Below are 21,473 nucleotides of genomic sequence, written 5' to 3' on the forward strand. Positions count from 1 at the left end.
TTTAACGGGCTACGAAGTGCACGGGTTCAGCTAGTATATTATAATTATATAATATTATATTAAGTACGTCATATGGCATCGGTATAGCCCGACTTCATCGATAAAACTCTTTTATCAATGTATAAATTACACAGTGCAAAGCTGATCCCACGCGACTCGTGTGCTTGACGAGCATCGCGATGGCGTATGTTCGCTGAGTATTTTGACTTGACGATTTGGTCGCTCCTACACTACCTACTCGTACACTTGCCGACAGTGGCGTAGTTACGGGGAGGGTGTAAGGGGTTTCCACCCTCCCCACACAAATTTTTTTTATTGATATTTGATTATTATTTATTAATATTTACATATTATAGTAAAATATTTTGATTTTACTATGATTAGGTATATATTAAAAATTGAGTAACAAAATAATTTTGATTAAATACGGGACATAATAATAATACCATTTTAAATGTAATATTATTACATATGACCTCGTTTTAAGATATACTAAGAACACTTAAAAACTTACTCTTAAACAACCCCCCCCCCCCAGAAAAAAATTGTATCTACGCCACTGCTTGCCGATCAATAAATGCGATTATTTCTTTGACTCGTGTCACATTCACCGACGACCAATGAGAATCCACGAGTGACTTGACGAGTAAAAATGATCGTCATACTTGACGATTAAACATGACTCGTAAAGCATCACGATAGACGATTATTATCGCCTTAAAAATTTAACCGAGATAGAATATTTTGTGTGAAAACAGTCAAATATCGCTCAATTTTTTTTATGTAGTATTAGGTAGATACTTACCTACATATACTATTTTTCTGTTACATTACATGCATTTTTGATGTGACGGTCCAAAGTCGAATGCCACGAACACCCTCTTCGTCATTGCAGTGCGACAGCGGCGGCGCTTATCAGTAGAACCGGCTTTAGCTCTTTCAGCACTCGGTGCAAAATTATTTTGAAAATTTTCCATCTCAAACGACTTAAACAGGCAGAATTTTGGGAGCTAGAGGGGACTCATACATATTATAACCTAAGTCTTATTCATAATCAAAAATGCTCAAAATAATTTTTCAAACGTGCATATTTCCCACATATTTGTAAATAATTTATAGAACAAACTTAAGAATATTGTGATAGTCTATAAAACTGTAATTGTACCTAAAAGCACGGCTAATCCTTAATAATTAATATCCTCAATTACAATTATGATCCTTAATAAATAATGATAATTATAATAATCAAATTTATATTGAATCGCACCGTGAATTTTTTTTTTCTATTTAAAATAGATAATTTGCGTCACATTGATTGATCAAATTTAATTCTAATTTTGACACCCTTCTGATTTTGACACCCTGTGCCCTGTGCTCTTCGCACGCGTCGATCGTATCTATAGCCAGCCCTGCTTATCAGTAAATGAAGCCCAACATAATTGTGGTGTGTGTTATCGTATTTATGTACCGTTATCATAATACGACATACCATGTGTTATTTTCAATCAGTATAACGTTCTTCGTTTGTCTACATAGTAAATACTAACTTCCTTTTCGATATTATTACTGTGCTTATAGATTTTAAATCTGTTCAGCCCTATTAAATATGAAAACGACATCTTAAAATGCCCGATCGACCAATATATTTTTTTACAATTTTCTACTAATATTGGGTGGTCCACAGTACCAGTGGCATACCAAAAAATAAACTTTGTGGGGGGGGTTTAAACATTTTCAATTCTGTCCTAAGTAAGTAACAACTCATTAATTTTATTAAGTTGATTAAACATCACCTTTCCATTGGCTATGCTACTGTCTACATTAATATGTACAATTAATGTATTTGTTTGATGTAATAGCAAATGCATAAAAAATATATAAGAGATTAAAATGAGTATCAATTTCAATGTTGGAACATCATCTCAGCACGTAAACGCAAAATGTGTCAGCATACCTCTCCCATAATAACCTAACTTGAAAATAATTTCTAAAAATTTAAACCTATTATTCATTGCCTTTACTCCATAGAGTAATTATAGAGAAGCTGTTACATGAAATTGTTAAAGCGCACTTAAATTCTCTTTTACTAAAATTACCACTTTATAGATATTATTTTTTGTTAGTTTTCACTGATTATACACTATTTTATTTAAATAAAATTATTATAAAAGAATACATAATATTAAATTATATATACAAGTACACAATACACAAATTTTATCTAAGTACAATCTTTATTAAAGGAATTTATTTTAATTTTACAAATTTAAAAAAACAAATAAATATATACACATAAAGTAATTTTTAGTCTATTTAAAGGACAACCTAAAATTTACTTTGTTCCTTTCTAACTTAATATAGGGGTACTAGTCTAAGTAATATATATATATTGTATATGTTGTTCTAGTCTCTAATATCCAAATTTCTTAAATATAATTTTCATAATGTTGTAATCTCGATTATAAAATTAAGAACAATTGATTTACTTTGAGTATACTTATAATATTAAATAGGTATATTAATTATTTAATAATAATTATAAAATATAAACTTTGTCTGTCTTATAAATGTACAACAAATTTGCGTTCGTCAGAACCAATTTTGTGTTGTAAGCTTTAAAATATTAGAGTAAATTGACCAATTATCAAACATACAGGGACGAACATCATCTGGTATAGATTTTTTATAATATTTAATTTTTATTTCTGATTATATAAAATATTACAATTTAAAAGAACTAATAACTCGTTTATAAATAAAATATTTTACAAAACCTCTTATATTAAAGCTAACAACACAAAATTAATTCTACTAAACACAGTTTTGTTATGTTGTACGTTTGTAGATGGATACAACACAAATGTGTATGGCAACCTTTTAAGGTTATTAACAGCACTCTTAAGAGTTTTTGGTAGAAAATTAACTATAAAAATGCACGTTTAGCATAGAATACCAACTACATAAAATAATATTACTCTGTTTCATAGCAATTAATACCAAGTGTTCACCGAAGAATTCAAAAAGTAAATAAATTATCAATTTAATTTTATATTTATATTTTATAATATTTTTTTTGACTTCTTACATTACTTACCATACTAGTGCCTTCAGGGGCAGAACTAAGGATTGGAATACGAGGATACATCCCCAGGGGTAAAATTTTAGAGAGTATAATTTTTGTAATTATTAACTACTAATTTGATATTAGTAACTTTGTTAAATGCTGATATTAGATTCAAACTCAATAAGTGTGATTATGAAAATAAATAATAATAATAATAATAATAATAAATTAGAAAAAAATTATAGGGCGTAATTTTAACATTTTCCCTGGATGTAAAAATTCCTAGTTCCACCTCTGACTGCCATACTTACAAACACTTTTGTTAGATAATTTAAAATTTTTAAATGTAATATTATAGAAACATATATAATCTTTCTTAGACATCCGTATTTTTATTGCTGTGATCCATATTACCTTTAAAATAAATTAATGCAATAATATTATAACAGTATTAATTATTTATTTATATTTCATATTAAACATGCATTATGAAATCCAAATTGAAAACCTAAATTTTTTTTTCAATACAGGTGCAAAGTTGTTTGCATTTCCAATTTATTGTAATCTAAGCAGTGTATGTTTATTGAACCATTGTCTTATGGATAGTGTATCATTATATTTTTTTAATATCTATTTAGATTTTTAATTTATATAGTTAGTTATTATTTTAATTAAAAGAGTATAATGATCTGCTAATGGACTATGTGTTTCTTAACTATGATTTTTTAAGGAAATAAATTTGAACTGTGCAAGTAGTGTGCTAAAACTTGTCTGAATTTCTGATCTATTAATTGCTTTTTGCTTATAATTATACATTTTAAAAAAAATGTCTGTTCTAAAACAAATAGAAATCACATCTTCACTTGAGTACATTAATCCTCCTTTATCTCCTCCTCTGTTCTTTAAAGGTATTAAAGAGTTTAAAAACTATATTTTTCTAGAACCACCAATGCCAGTTTACATGTTTCACATTTAAGTTAATTAGTAAGTGAACCACAAATCCTGCTATATAAATAATATGTCTTGTAGAGTGGCTTAACGATTGTTAAGTATGGTTACCAATGTAATCATGGTCCATTATAAATTAATTTATATTTTCTGCATTGTCTTCATCAATAATTATATTTTGACATACACCTATAGAATTATTATTTAATACTTTGGTAGGGTCTGTACTGAAATAATATAAAATATCAATATCCTTAAGTATATACAATTTCCATGAAACTTTGCGCATTATTTACACTTATCAGTAATTTCCTATAGGCTGCACACAACTTTTGGACTATTGGTTTATTATAGTAACCACCTTGTGCTCTCATAGTGACAAAAAACAATTCTATAAAATTATTATATATAATAGTATAATACTATTCAATCCTTCAACAAATCCAATAAATCTCGTCTTCCTTTTTGAATTCAATATAAGTACAAATCCTTCCATTTCTTTCACCTTAAGTCCCATAATATAATTTGTGAATTTTTCTATAAATTTAAAAATATAATTTATATTCTCTTTACACAATGCTTTTTATACACAATATAATTAATTAAGCATGAATTTAATATATCAAATGCAATATTGAACATTTCAATCAATTTAACTGAGGCACCCGAATTAGAAAACTCACTCATATTTAAATTATATTTGCAGATTGTTAAAGTATCTATCAAAGACTAGCTGAGTAATTATGATGCGAGTTTCACTTTCACTTTTTGTTTAAAGTAAAAAAATATGCTGTTTCCTCAATTTATTGGTTAAATGGTAATTCTCTTAGTTACTCTCTCTAGTTAGATTGGTTCCACATTTGTTAAATGTAAGACTAATTATTGTTACCCTAGTTAATTGTAAAAGATTCAAAGCATGTTTAATTAGTTCAGATTTTTGAGAACTACTAATATGACTAACTAAAAAATAATCAATATCAATCTTCCAATTTTAATTTATTGAAACTACCATAAAGACCAAACATTCTTTAGCTATATCAAGACTATGTCTATCATTAGTCATTACATTGCCTAAATCTACATAACCATAGTATGTTGCAGTAGCACTATCAAATTGAAGATATTGGCAAATGGCCATCTCATCCATCATCAAAGCACAATAAAGCTGATTAGGCGAATTTTTCACTTTTAATGTTAATGATTTAAGGGCCTCTTCTATAAAACCTGGATTGGCATCGGTGTTAGAATACCACTTACTAAGAGTATGTTGGTATGGCAAAATTATAATACATTGTTGTCGAACATACTCATATGCTTTAACTGAAAAAAAATGCAATGATAAAGCAAATTGCCTTACAGTTAAACTATATTTTTTTTGGAGTTTTTTACCTACATTTTTTTTTGGACCAATTGGTTATTAAATTTTGGAGCTTACCAAAAGATTCCAACAATGTGAAAGATCCATCATTTTCATTTATCGGGTTTTTGTTTTGCAGTTTCATAATGATATTTTTCATTGTTGCAATTTCCTTCTGTTGCTTTCTAACTATTTTTTGAATGGATTTGATTTTTTGATTTTTAATCGCAAGGTTATTATTAAGGTTCCGAATACTATGTTTTAAAAACTGTTGGCGAAGCATATAATTTTGGATTTCACTAGCAGCCATAGGTGATGGTCCAATCATTTTCTAAAAACAAATAAATTAAAAGAGTAATACTTACACAAAGCATTTTAATACTGAATATATTGGAAATACTAGTTACATTCATGCAAGGAGAGGACAGTGAATCAACTGACATCAATGACACATCATTCTCGTGGTTAATTTCAAAATTAACTTTACTAGTTGATTCCTATAATAAAAAAATAATGTTTAAAATAATGTGTCAAATAATTTTAAAATGTAGTAATTATATACTTCAGCATATTTATTTTCGTTGTTTTGTGTATCATAACTGCTAACTGATTTCAAAGAAATATCCACATTTTCTTCTGCTTTTATTTCAATAGTATCATTAACAGAAGTTGACTATTGCAATAAAATGATAAAAGTTATAATTTTTGATTAATAAAGAAAGCAAATATTCAGTGAAATAGTTTAAAAAAAGGTATTAACCTTGACTTTAGTTTTTTCTGCAATAAGACCACTTGTACAAGGTTTGGTAATGACATTTGGCTGGGAACGTTTTATAAATTCAGCAAAATCTGTTTTAGACTGAACAACCATATTATAGTATAAGAACTTTAAATAATTTGTCATATGGTATTAACAAATATAAAATTTTAATATTAGAACTTACATTTTTTACTCTATAAACGGAAAACATTGGAACAGCATCTTTCTTTATTATATTTATGTTTTTATCTTGATCAAAAATAAAACAATCAGAAGCAAAATGAACAGAACATAATGAACTATTTTTGGTTATATTATTAATGTTAAAGCCATTTTCATTAACAAAATCAAACCATTTTGCTCGAATTATTTGATTAGTCGGAAACCTAAAATAAATATAAATAGGAATGTATTATAATTAATACAGCTGCATATAGGCCAATAAAAGTGAAATACTGGTTACACCTTATAGGTGTACCATACTTACTTATGAAAAGAAATGTTAGCAATTTTGGACTTCTCGTTCCTTGATCTGCTACAACAAAAACAGCTAGGCATATTTATTGGCTTATAATAAAGATCAAAGAACCCGAATAGAAATATAAGAATTAGTAATTAAAAACGACTAACGAGTGGTGCATATGCTTAACAAATAGCATTTCCGTGGTACGGCCGTGATATGAAATAATTTCAATTTAAAATGAGTATATATGTATGTGCCTCGCTGAGCCTGCTGTTAATATCAATATCAATATAATTTATAACAAATACTAATTATTTTATTCGTAGGTATAATTCATATGCTACAAATTTTTTTTTAATATTTTTAAATACGATTAATACCTAACCTAAAATATTTATAATTAATTTGTCGACGTATTGATCCGTCTACATTGCAATTTGTCAACGTACTGACCTGTCGACATTTTGCACTTGTCGGTATAATGACCCATCGACATTTTGTACCTGTCGATGTTTGGACCGTCGACATTTTAAACAGCCGGTACCCTGATCGACGTCTCGTACCAGCTCCTGTATCCCGGATAGACGTACAGTTGGACACCCTTTTACAGGTTGAGCGCGTGTTGTATAAAAAAAATAAAAAAAATACGTCTAAAAATGCAGTTTTGACATTGTTCTCATTATCAGTATTTTTGATACTCGTGATAAGCAGTCAAAACATGACCATTACTGAATACTCTGCTTGTAACTTTGTGGTTTTCGTAGGGTCTGGTACGAAACGTCGATAATCAAAATATCAGAGTTAAAATTTGGAATGCTGACAATGAGAGTAAGATGTCAAAACTGCATTTTTTTTTTTTTTTTTTCGTAACACGCGGTAAACCTGTAAAAGGGAGTCCAACCGTGCGTCTATCCGGGATACAGGAGCTATAGGAAACGACCTCTCAATATTACTCTATGCCTCACTCGTTCGTTTATCATAGCGAGTGACGACAGGTTTTTGTTTACTGTTACTTTGTGAAAAGCAAAACATTTATTTATTTACATTTTTTTAACTCAAAATTTCAAGTTTCAAAATCACGCGGAGAATATTTACACAGTTCGTTCGCCAGATCATTTATCCACCAAACAAAATAGAACAGACTGAAGTTGCAACAAAGGTAAGAAAAATTACGAACAGCTAGTAATAATTTATATAATGTAATAATTAATTAGTAGATGTATGACTTTAATAATAGGTTGAATGAGTGAAGGTGAGCCTTTGAATGAAAAGGATTGAGAATTAGTAGATAATAATTTAGAAAGAGTACATAGAGTATGACTTTGGAGGAAGATACCAAGAAGTTGAGAGGATGAGGAAACCAATGACAATAAGTGATAATGTGATAGATGATGTTGAGAACTTTAAATATTTAGGCTTAATTGTACAAAAGGACGGCTTTGGCATGGATGATAAAAGGATTATGTACAATTGAATAAAATAAAGAGAATCATTGGGCTTTTTAAGTGATAAGAAAATTCCAAAAAGGCTGAAAGGTAAATTTTACAGGATTTATAGTAAGACCAACTATGCTATAAGTTTTGGAGTATTGTGCGGTTGACAGGAAAATAGAACAGAGTATGAGTGTTGCAGAAATGAGAATGCGGTTGAGAATAATATGAGGGTGGTTGGTGTGTTTGCATAGGGGGTGTAGAAAATTGAGGCAAGTGGAGGTTTAGGACAAAAGTGACCATCCCCAAATATTTAGGAAAAGAAGAAGCAGATGTTTGACTTCTATTTATCTTGTTTTTATAACACTTCTGGTGTAACTAGCTTCTAATACGGAAAGCATGCAATTCAAATTATTTGATGTATTATGGGATTCTTGACCTAATCATTATTAAACAGTCTCCATAATTTACCTATTGCAATTGCCTTTATCATATTTGTTTTTATTAATAATTGCTTATTTAATGTTTATTTTATATTTATTGATTCAAATATTGTGTTTATTTTTAATGTAAAAAATTATTTACAAATCATTAATTCGTTTCTATTTTTTGCAGGCTAAATAACTTCATGAAACATTGAAAGCAGATGTACGTATGAAAACTATTTATGTGTTCAGTATTAAATTATCTGATTGGATATACAGTTATTTTAGAATTAATAGTCATCCTTTAACAATTCAAATTATGTTTTATTTATTTATAGTACTGTCTACATTACAGGAATGGCAAATACCTATTGTACACATTAAATCTTTTTACTTTTATATCGATTACTACACTTGAAATTTTAATATATTATTTAACAAAAAATATCTTTTTTTTTTAGTTAATACTCTTTCAATATTAACACAGAATTATTAAACATAAATGTATGTAGCTGAGTATCTTTTTTATTCCTGATAATAATTTTTTTAAATAAAAACTAATATTCAATTTTCAAAAAAAAAAAACTTTATTTTATTATATAAGATTATTAATTTAATTTGATTTGTAATTGTTATTGTAAGTTTTTTCTTATTTTACTTTTATACTTAGCCTATTAACAAGACATAGGACATAATTACATACTTACTAAGTCTAAACATTTTCATTTTAAATAAAGTTAAACATGAAAAATAAAAAATAATCATCTTTAGTTTTTTAAATTAATTTTACCTTTACATTTGATTAATAAATATTAAATTTATTTGTAATTTACTGTTTAAAATTATCAAATTTATAATTTTCATTTCTTTTGGAGTAAAAATATAAAATTGGATGCATATTTTTATAAAGAAAATATTTTTGCATGCCATTTTATTAAAATTGTTACTAATAAAACTTGACAATTATTAATGTTATAATTTAAAATAATTTAGAAATATGTAATAACTGTACTAATTTTAATTTACAATTTTTTCTATAAAACATTTTTAATCATAATACTAATTTGCTTTGTTCTTATGTCAATTATAGGCAAAAAATCAAATTGTTCATACATTTCCTGAACGAATTATTAAGCAAACCAGAGTTTTTATGTTGAAAGTTTTTTTGCTGAAATGGACATTAAATATAATGTAAATGTTCCTTCAATAATGAAAATAGATAACAATGTAAACAAGTAGGTTAACATTTTATTTTAATAAATAATAACTGTATATTAAATATAATAGTGATACTTGTATTAGAAGTTACCAAGAACAAGGACATTTTCCAGTTTAGACATACTTCTATTTTATTCGCAATTAATTTAGGATAAATTAATTTCATTATTATTATTATTAAAGTAATCTGTATCATTTACAAATGTTATGATCTTAATTGTATTAGAATCTTAATTATTATTTTCTTATTTGGTTCAACATAACATTTATATCAAATATTTTTTAATTTATAGTTGTGAAGGGAAAAATCCCGGAAAAAAACAACATTTTTATTCAAATTCTCTTGATTTAACACTAGAAAAAAGGCTCATACCATCCAATAAAAACGTTACTGAAGTTATTAAAAATTCTGAAACCTAATATCAAACAATTAGTTGAAGACACCAATACTGTAATTGTAATATTTTATTATTTTTATAATTTACATCTAGTATAAATGTTCTATTTTCAGTTAAAAATGTGGGTATCGTTATTAATACCAAAAATTGAAGATGGTAACAATGATGTATCTGTACAAGGAGATACCCTAGCGGATATACAACAGATCAAAGATGAAGATACAATTTATCTTGAACAAGTATCTCAATATTATGTTTCTCGTGGAAAACTAATCACAAAGGTTTGTATTTACTATTAAAATGCAAATTTCATTAAAAATAAATATAATAAATGATAATAACTCCTTTGCATTTAATTTAATATTTTAAAAATAAAATATATCCTTTACTTAATTTTGTTTATTAGTGTTTTGGCACACTTAAGAGTATTACAATGTGAAATAAATTGTCTCTATTTTACACATACAGTATGGAAATATTATAAAATTGTTCTTTGTACTTTGTTATTATTTTTAAAACTATTTTAATTAGTATTGAATTTAATGTTATTGTAAATATACGGTAAGTATATTTCTATGTTTTTATATTTATACTAGTGAATTATGTATTTTTTTTTTAATTCATGCACATTTCATAATAAATATTTATGTTAACTTTATTATCATTATAATTGAAGTACATAGAGTGTTTTATATATATTGCCCATACAAATTATAATAGATGACTGATTTCACTTTAATGTCTTGATAATAATCAATCAACTCAAAACAAATCAAAATTAAAATAATTCCTTTATAGCTGTTTATGAATATTACAAAAAATAAAACTTAAATAATAATGTTATTTAATTTATGCTGGTGTAATATAATTTTGCCACTCTAACATGGTTTGAGATTCTAAGATAAATCCATATTTCAATACATTTTCTAACTTGTTTTTTTTTAAAAGAAATTAAATTAACATGTAGATAAATAATAAATTATTAGAAATATAATTGTATTTATCCCAAATATCAAGTTTAATCAAATTAAAAATATGTATAGTATAATATAAAAATAATAACTTATAAAAATTAATGTAATTTATAAATTATAAAAAAAATAATAATTCTTAATACTATAAGTAAAATAAATTTTATTCTGTAAAAGTATTTACTTTTTTTTTTAATTAAAATGTATTTTAAAATGTTTTTTTTTTTTTGTATATATATTTTGAATACATACTTGGTAAATTTTTAGTGCATAAATGTATAAGATCATTTCAATCATTTTAAGTGCATAAACATCTAAACTCTAATTATTAAATATATTTGTTCCATTGAGTTTTATAGATAGTTTCAAGATTTAAATAGAAAAATTTGATTTTAACCTAGTAAAAAAATAAATCATATTTTATTATTCTTATATTAACTATATTCTAATATTAACCCAAGCTCCCTTAATAGTTGTTAATCATATTTTTATATTATAATCATAATTAATACGTTTTTTTAAATTTTCAGGTTATGAAATATCCATTTATAAATGATTATTGCTGAGCTGTAAAAGACCTTGATGAAAAACATTATTTATCTATGTTCCTTACTGTGCATGAAATCCATAATTGTTATTCTACATTACATCATATTGTCATCGAAAATATTAACAAAACAAAAAAGCCTTGATCTTCAAACAATGACAGCTTGTACTAAGAACATTACAATTATATACAACTTTTAAATTCATATTTTTACCCTTATCATCATCTAATTTTTTAAGTTACTGACAAAATAAAAATTATATGATAAAAGTAAAAATAAACTCAAGAAAGAGATGTTATCTTCAATTTGAAATTAAAAATATGCAGGGTATAAATAGTATATCTCTAATGTCTGTAATTACATATTCCCTAATTATTTTCAGTTTTAGATTTTCAAAATCTATAGTAAAATAGCAGTAATCATGAATTATTTTTCTGTTATTAACTCTTGTTTTAAGCTATTTCAAAAATAAGTTTTACTATTGGTAAACATTTTTTATTACTTTTCTATAATTTTTTTTAAATCCTTTTTACAATAATTCAGTAGGATTTGATGTTTTAATTTTTTAATAAAATGTGAGAATTATTATCTTAGTTATCCCATTTAATTTTATAAACGTTCCTACATTTTTTTTATTAAAGTTTGTTAAGTTTATTTAGTGTTCTTATTTTACTAAAATCACATTTTTAATTAACTTACATGTGAGATTTGTGCGGTGAATCTGTTTACTATAATTTCTGTCTAAACATAATGACATTAGATACATATCAAATACTAACATTGACAACTATGAGGGTATATTAAGAAGACGTCTGTATCGCGAGGCCAACCAGTAAATATATGGTTGGGCATTGCAAATATAGATATTTTTGAAGAGAATCTTAAATATTAAGGTAATTAGAAATCATGTCCAGGTCAACTATTTCATAGGAATGGGGTATAAAAGATAGTCCCATATAGATCAATATTCAGATGTGTTTAGTCCAATCTTAGTAAGCACCTTCAAGCTAGTTAAATTAATAATTTGTTTGTACTTAAAATAATTTATTTATAAACAGTAAAATATTTTAAGTCTAGTAAATATTTAATCATCCTATCAGCTCACATCCACCCTTCATCGGTTAAACTGACAGCACGCAACAAAATGTAATATCCCTCGTCAACCACACTCAAATTATGCAATATTAATCGAATTAAATATGGCCAGTCTAGCTGAAAAGAGAAAAATTATTGATTTGAAGTTTTTATATAAAATAGTAAATGTTTTTTTTAAATTGTCCGGAATTACTCAGCTTTCTAAATTTTAATGTTCCCAAATATCAAACTAGATCGGCTAACACGTTTTACATTCCATTTCAAATAACTAATTATGCACTTAGTTCGCTTATTAATAGATTTATGAAAGTAGCTAATGATGTCCAGGTAGATTTTTTTAATTTTCATTGCTTTGATCATTTTTGTAATTATATTACTTATTATTTATAAATTATTTTTTCTATACTATTTTATATTGTTTAATTGTTATTATTTTTTTTTTCAATCATTTAAATAGATTTAAGTCCACAAATGTTAATATTTATAAATTTGTAGTGGCTTTATCTCGTTTAAATTAATCAATAAATAAATAATAATAAATGTTAATATACTACTATTATGTTATATTTATAAATATCTTGTTTAAATCAGTATATTCAATATTGTTATAATTTTTAATTTTTTTATCTTATTTGTTTTTTATCTATATTTTCTTCATTTTAGTTGGTTCTTTTTGTGTATAAGGTTTCAAACAAGCCATTTAAATTTGTTCGTGGCCATATGAAAATAATTTTGAACCTGTTTATAACCTGTAAAATAAAATCGTACTTGTTGGATTACTATTAATTTTAAACTATTTTAAGTTTGTTTACCATTTGTACTTTTGAATCAATTTCTTTTAAATAAAATATAACTTTATAAACTTAAAATGTTATTACTGAGCCTCGAATGTGTAAGCACTTAAAATGACTTAAGACTAAACATGTGTATTTACCTCTAGTCAGGGACCGAGACCGGACCAAAAAGAACCGGTTACGGAACCTATAACCTTGTGTAAATTAAATAACCGAAAATAACCGTAACTTGTATTTTATATTTTTAAAATACCCTTACCAAAACCGAAACCATTATGAAAAAATAAAACTAAAAGATACCGGTTTTCAAATAGTGAAATAGCAAGTAGAAATTAAATAACTTTTAACTCTTTGAAGCACGATGGGTCAAAATATAACCCCCAAATTAGAAACTGCATAGTGATACAAAAAATAACCCATCATTTTAATAATATTTTCTACCTTTTCTTAACAAATTTAATAAGAAATAAGCCAATGTTATGTTATAAATACATGTTAGTAGTGTGTAAAATTTTAAATTAGATATTTTACTAAGAATTTCCTTACTTTTTTAATTTTCAATATTGTGTCCATGATAAAGTTTACTATATTTTATTTATAGTTATTAATTTATCAATTAATGAATTACACAAGGTTTATTTTAGTGGTTTTCATTTTTACGTGCTATAAAACTAATACTATTTATATTGATGATGGGAATATCATTATTTACAAACCATTTCAGATATAATATTGAAAATAAACGGTGTACAAATTATAACCCACCGTGCTTGTAATGACGGTAATAATCGGTGTACTATAGTATACTGTAGTATATAATCATAGTCATAATCTGAGGGGGGGGCAGAGGGGGAAACTGTCCCTCCAGATATTTTATTAAGGGAGCAATAGTATCGTTTCCCCCCCCCTTTAAAAGTTATAACTTATAATTCAATTTCTATTTTATCATAGAAAAATTAAGCAGCATAATGGATTGTATAATAATTAATAATAATAGATTTATCGTTTTGACCTTTTAAGTGCCTCAATTTATTATTTATTAATAGTAACATTATAAGCCGAGCATCTTCATATCGTAATACAAGGAATTGCAGAGAGATGACAGTGGTGGGTTAGTAGTTATTACCACAATAACACAATGCGAACTAAGATTATTATCGTGTTTATTTTTACCATTTATAAGTGTAAAGGCCCATGATATCAGTTTTTTAGTTTTACTTCTGCTTGCCCCCTCCCCAGGATTGACTCCAAGTTACGCCACTGTATATAATCATCGAGTATATTTATTTGTTATTTTTAAGCCATAAATGAACTGTACAAAATTAGGTTTATTAATTAGATTATTTTTACGTGCTTTAAAATTTGTTTTTTTCATACTGGCGATGCAAATAACATTATTTGGATGTTAGAAATTAGGTACTTACATTGAAAATTGACAGTTTACAGAATCTAATCGACCGCGACGGTAGTGTTTATTGTGTGTATAATAATTATTAAAATTAATTCTTTGCAATCAAACGATAATTCTATAGTTGGACTGTCTTTACGAAGATCTGCCATCAGACGATCAAAGTTGTACGGCAGTAGATGATACAGATGATGATCAGGATTATTTCCACAAAAGGCCATAATGGTAGTAAAAGATAATAAAGCTAGTGATGATACAGGTGATGCAGTTGAAGAATTAGTATACATACTACATTTGAATTACAATGAAATTTTAAATTTACCTAATCCATAAAAAATTATATATCCATATAAAAACTAACAAGACCAATAAGAAGATGTACAATTAGCAGCACAAAAGATAACGAAATTCGAACAAATTGGAAATGTTCAATTTATGATGTTCCGTTATGCCTGGGAAAATACAAGATTTTCTTTGTACAATACCACAGTAATTAAAGGTAAATAATAAAATTATTTAAATACTTACCTATTACTTAAGGTTGCCATACGTCCCAGAAAAACTGTCATCAGAAAATGACAGGCGTGGCTTCAGAAACTTACCAAGGAGGGGGCATTATTTTTTATCTATCTCTAAATTACTGAAGGGGCTTAAAAATTACGCTAATCTGGAATATAAGTTTATCAATAAATAATTTCTTATACTTAAACAATATACATTATGCAATATGTTTGGTTTTATTATATTTTAAATTACAAACTCCAACCTTCTTTTTTTTTTGTTTTGCAAATATTTCTATTATTTTGTCAATTTTTTCATACTTATTTATATTTTGATGTACATAAAAAAAAAAAAAAAACTTATTAGACGATCCTCGTCCATCTTGATCGAAGCCAGGTTTTCACTCTGCGTAAAGTTGAAAAATTTCTCTCAGCCGCAACAACACTAACTGGTAGTGTAGCTAATATTTACATATAAAACCTTATAGTAGGAAATATTTGATCATCACAATTGAATTCTGTCAGGTCATCTAATGATGTAATCGTTCGTTGGTCTGGTGTACATTTCTTACATTTATTGACAACTTATAGGTAGCTTATTATTTTATAATCGATAAAATTTTCGTACGACGTATGTTCGACGTGGTTATACACTGTTGTCTGTTGGCCTTCAAAATTTTATTTTTAGAATACTTTATATATTATATAATAATTTAGGGGTTTTCCGTATTCCTTCGCAATGTTGTTATGCTATATGCCATCGTCATGATACGTCGATAAAATTATATATAAATAGATAAACCGTCCGTCGACAAAATAATATTTAACATGATACAAATTACAATGTTATGACTTATGATTATTGATTATTGACCAATAATGGTATTTTCCACAAATTACTAATTAGTACACGGTCTAGGGTCTGGCGATACGTTCCTACATGATACACATCACATATTAATATCATATGTTTTTTCAGGCAAAATAAAATATCAAATAATATATATTAAGAAATTAAACATTTTTGAAAGCCCTGGGGGGTATGGCCCAGTGCCCCCCCCTTAGAGCCGCGTCTGATTAATGGTTCTCTTCAGTAGCATATACATAACTTTTGTCTGGGGGAGGGATTATTTGCAAACAAATCATTATTTTTATTTTATCATTATTTTATAACATTTAAAAAAAAGCCTAAGGGGAATCTGATCCCCACTCCCCCCATGTATTATCCAATGGTCCTCAATATATTAAAATTTATATAAAAAGTTATTGTTACTCAATAATATGTTTGTTTTGTCCCGGTTTCACCTTATAAATTTATGGCAACGTAACTGTTACTTATAAAATTATTTTATGTTTCAGAAATTATTATTCGTTACTGTATTTAATTTATTGACCAGTGACAGATAGGTATGACTACTGATAGTGCACCATGGCACACTTTTTAACCCACAATTATACTTAAGTACAAAATGTATTTTTATTTTTTTAAAAGCTATTCTATGTTAGATGACTAATAAAAAGTCATTATTAGCAAAACCAATTGTATATACCTAAAATATCTTGCCGTATGAGGTTTTTTTGTGCTATTTATGTTGTGCTCCAAATAGTTAAACATTCAATCTAAAAATACATTGTTCAGAAACAAAAATTTTATACAATATTATAACGTAGTAACTACGTAATGTTCTTTTCGGCCGCGTCGTCCGTTTGTCGTAGCCTACGACGATGATCAACGATCGATGATAATATGAATTACATGAACGTAAAAACCAATGTATATTATTATTATTACATTGATATCAGTGGCGAATGCCGACTCTGATGTATGGTCATGCTCATTTATCATAATGTTTTATAGTTATATTTAATTTATAATTTAATACATATACAATAGAACTTTACTTAATTAACATTTAACTAACTAAACAATTTTAAAAAAATAGGGTAATAAAACAAAACGAAGAAAAATTGTCATTTACTCGTACACGTAAATTTTATAAATTATGACACTGACAAAGCGCAACAGAATGAGCATGCCTTGGGTCATAAATACCGCGGCTGCTAGTAGAGATGGTCTCGGAATAACTGATATTTTACAGCGGTAACAAGCGTCAAATAGCATCTATCACACATCGATTGCATGCTCTGTCATTAAACGTTACAAAGTATAACGGCAATAAATTACATTATTGTAATTACATTATGTTCTTTTAAAATACGTAATATATTACTGATTACAAAATTATTGTTGTATTTTGATTAATAACGTTTTTATTGCTAAGCATGCGGCGCATTCGTCACTGATTAATATTGTTATAATGTACTTATGTATGTAATGTATGCTACATGATAACGTCGATAATAGAAAATAATTTCTATGAATAAAATTAAAAGTTGTTTTTAATTTTACAAAAATGATGATGGGTTTTTAAAATGTTTGATATATACAAATTACAAAGTACACACCACTAGTGATGTCCCATTGGAAATTTTCCCGGTAAAAGTTCCTGGGAAAAGTTATTTTCCCGAGAATTTTCTTTCAGACTACTTTTCCAACTATCCTCAATATTACAATTATTAGTTTTAAGGTGGGTTTACATGGCAACAGTACTGCCATGATAGAACTGTCATATGATTATATGAAAGTTGCTGTCACGCAAGGAGTACTGTTTACACGGTGACAGTACTATCATCTGATTTTACGACAGTTCCTACAGCAACACCAGCTACTGTTTTATAATAATATTTTATATAGTAGGTACTTAATTCTGTGTGATCTAGTACTTTTTTTTGTGTAAACTTATATGACAATTTCAATTTTCCAAATCTTAAAATTATATTTGAAGAAGTAATTCATTCTATGATTAAAGTTATTGGTGAAATAATAGTTTTAAAACAAAAAAAGTGTACAGTGAAAAATAGGAGATAATAGGTCAGAAAATTAATTCAAAGAAGAGATCAATTTGGTGTATCAAGACCTGTAGTCATTGATTTTATAATTTTACTGATTTCCTGAATGTATGTTCCACGAATACTTCTTATTTTAGCTCTTAGTTCTTTTTTAGTGGAAAATAATAATAACTGAAAAAAAAACCTTATCGCGAACAACAACCTCAACAACCAACGTATGTAGTATGTAAGTATATGTGTATATAATATAAAATATCATAATGTGCTTGTTATAACTTGTGAGTTATTTATCGAATGTCTCTTTACTATTTTAAAACGCCATAAGTAGTCAATATGAAAGATAATTTTACTAAACAAACTTTTCCTACATTTTTCTGACATGGTGAATATTCCCGGAAACTTTTCACGAACATGTTCATGATTTTACTTTCCCGAGTAAATGCTCATACCTACACACCACACGTATTATTAATTTGGTTTTGTATAATATAAAATAACTCTATTAATAAATAGAAATAATTGAAATATGATATTAGTTACACTATTAAGTTAATTAAATTAAAATTACTAAACAGTATATATTAGTAACTCCATTATAAACCGATCTATAATTTAATGTGTGATTTTTTTCTAAAAAATACTTACCTAGGTACCTAATTTAAGTTCTACATTACAATCTTAAGCTATGCTCTTGGTATGGGGTATAATTTTTAACAGGAGCTACCTACATTAGTGTAACATGTATTTATGTATTAACATTTTTTGTTTGAAAAAAAAAAATACACCAAGATAAAGGTTAGAAACCTGTTCTAACCGAAACCTAAATTTTGAACTTTATGAAATCCCGAAATTTAATCTAAGCCTCCGCCTCTAGTATTAAAAATTAAAAATGTAAAACAGTTTATAAGTATTTAATTTTTATTAGTTATTTTTATATTTTATATAATTTTAATATCATGTACATAAATAATGGTTTATATCAAACTTGAATCTAAAAATATTTGGAACACAAATATATGTTGATAATTTATCATTTATTCATCCATTAATTTAAATTATTTTTAAAAAAGTTCGAAAATGTACTGTAAAATGAAATATACGTTTATATTCTTAGAATCCCAAAAATATGCATTTAAAATATAAAATCATAAAATATGAAAAATTATTTTTAGTAAAAATAGTCTTATTAGATTCAATAGAACATGAATCAAATTTGTATCTAGTTCCGCGTTATTTGGATAAACAAAAAAAAAAAATTGTAATTCATAAACATCCAAGTCATAGTTATTACTGACTACAGATTTTAGACAATCAGCTTGATAAGTAATAATATTACTTAAATCCTAAATAAGTTATTTTGATGGTTTAGAAATTTCACTAAATTAATAAACCATCAGAATTACTTGTTTAGAACTCCTTTTTTCGATTATTAAGTACTACCATTGATTATAAATACTAGTATTTATAATTAATGGTACTACCCTTTCAGAGCCATCATAGGCTATAATATAAATAAAATGAAATAAGAGGAGGTGCTAATGTTTCACATTTATGAGTAGATAACTATTTTAATAATGCTTCGATAACCATAATGCATAACAAAAATAAATAAAAAAAAACATTAAAAAGTTATGAATTTAAGAAGCACAAATATATAATCACTTCTTTTCTGTATTTAATTTTGATTATAAAACAGCCTACAATGGTTCTACCTTGGAACTTGATAATTTAACAGGTGATCTAAATTAGTAACCTTGTCAATCAACTCAAAGTAATGAAAATTTAATTCAAATTAAATACTATTCATATTAGATAATAATTTCCAATGGTAATAATGTTTTACAACTAAGAGATTGTTGAAGTTTTAATTTTCGACGATAAAATAGTAAGTAACAATAAAATAAATTGATTTTAGTTTTAACACACATGAAACAGTTCATTTTTGATGTTATGCTTATCTTAGTGATTTTATAATAGTAAAGGTAAAAGTTCTTGTTAATCCAAGGTATTCAGAAGATAAATTAAGATGGAATCTTAACTAAATGTTCAAACTTCTCATACTCAATTCCTTCCAACATACAATTACAACTGGATAATTATGTTACTATTACGCCTTTAGTTAATTCATAGTATACATAATTTCATGTACGGAAGGTAAATAATTTTTATACCATTTCTTTGTTAAAATTCTCGCAAAGAATTACAGTAATAAACAAGCATAAATACAATCAATAAAATCACATACATTGTTTTAATATATTTTTAAAACTTATTAATATACATTTATTTTAATTCTTCATCATAAGGCTTCAATTTAATTATAATTGGTTTTGTCTAGCATGAATCTTCAATCCGATTTTAAGCAAATTATCAACTAATATTTAACGAGATATCTAATCAAATACAGTTCTATGAAATTCTCAGTATTCATTACAATATATAATATATTAAAAATATTTCAGTTAAGTATTTTAAGTATAAACTGTGTAAAATATATTCGCTATGATAATATATAATTAAAGGCTTACAATAGTAACAATTTTAAAATCATACAATACAAATAATCATTAATATAAATCATTAACACAATAATATGGAACATAAAAAAAGGAATGACAATAACACAACAATATCATTAAATATATGTATATATGCTTACATTATTCTAATAAATATAGGTAACACATACTTATTAAATTATTTATTCTATAAACTTTAAGATGCATGTGTTTGAAACCTATGATGATTACTTCGCACACTTTATATTCTTATAGATATAATATTATGTTATACAGACTTTTGATTACCAAGTATTTGTATAAAAATAATAACAGTCTAAATTATAAAAATTATTAAATCAGATGAAAGTAATACATTTTTAAAATAAAATCAATACACAAATTCGGTCATATGCGAATTATGAAAACATTTGATTAAAATTGAGGTAACAATATTTGTAGTTAAAAGTAATTTGATATTATGCCACACATATTCATATTTAAAACATAAAGCTTATTATGTTGGAATAGTTATTGATTTTATTAATGTTTATTTTAAAATATTTAAACATTAGTAGTGACAGTTTTCAAAGCGAATAATTTGTCCAAGATAAAAATGTTTTTAAAACACTTCACACACACTAGATTAATCAAAATCATGGATCGGTTAAAATTAAATTTCTACA

The 21,473-nt window shown here is 26.0% G+C and overlaps 1 protein-coding gene and 1 pseudogene across 1 annotated transcript; one reads left to right on the plus strand and one right to left on the minus strand.

Moving 5' to 3' along the window:
• Window positions 1-1,474: 1,474 nt before the first annotated feature.
• On the plus strand, window positions 1,475-11,833 carry LOC112694675 (annotated as a pseudogene).
• Window positions 4,836-6,870, minus strand: LOC112694673. The gene is made up of 7 exons (XM_025570220.1): window positions 6,617-6,870; window positions 6,314-6,515; window positions 6,130-6,228; window positions 5,932-6,042; window positions 5,777-5,866; window positions 5,448-5,700; window positions 4,836-5,332 (listed from the first exon to the last, which is right to left on the minus strand). The coding sequence occupies exons 1-7, from the start codon at window positions 6,685-6,687 to the stop codon at window positions 5,004-5,006; spliced, it is 1,155 nt and encodes a 384-aa protein (XP_025426005.1). The 5' UTR covers window positions 6,688-6,870; the 3' UTR covers window positions 4,836-5,003.
• Window positions 11,834-21,473: the final 9,640 nt, after the last annotated feature.

This window comes from Sipha flava, unplaced genomic scaffold (genome assembly GCF_003268045.1).
Source record: "Sipha flava isolate LNK unplaced genomic scaffold, YSA_version1 132_pilon_pilon, whole genome shotgun sequence".
Classification (NCBI taxonomy): Eukaryota; Metazoa; Arthropoda; class Insecta; order Hemiptera; family Aphididae; genus Sipha; species Sipha flava.

Excerpts from the sequence above, each read along its gene's own strand:
- LOC112694673 (XM_025570220.1), bottom strand. The coding sequence starts at position 6,687 with ATGCCTAGCTGTTTTTGTTGTAGCAGATCAAGGAACGAGAAGTCCAAA. Across the intron at positions 6,229-6,313 it reads CCGTTTATAGAGTAAAAAAT|TCTAAAACAGATTTTGCTGA; the intron begins GTAAGTTCTAAT and ends ATGGTTGTTCAG. Across the intron at positions 5,867-5,931 it reads ACGAAAATAAATATGCTGAA|GAATCAACTAGTAAAGTTAA; the intron begins GTATATAATTAC and ends TTTTTATTATAG.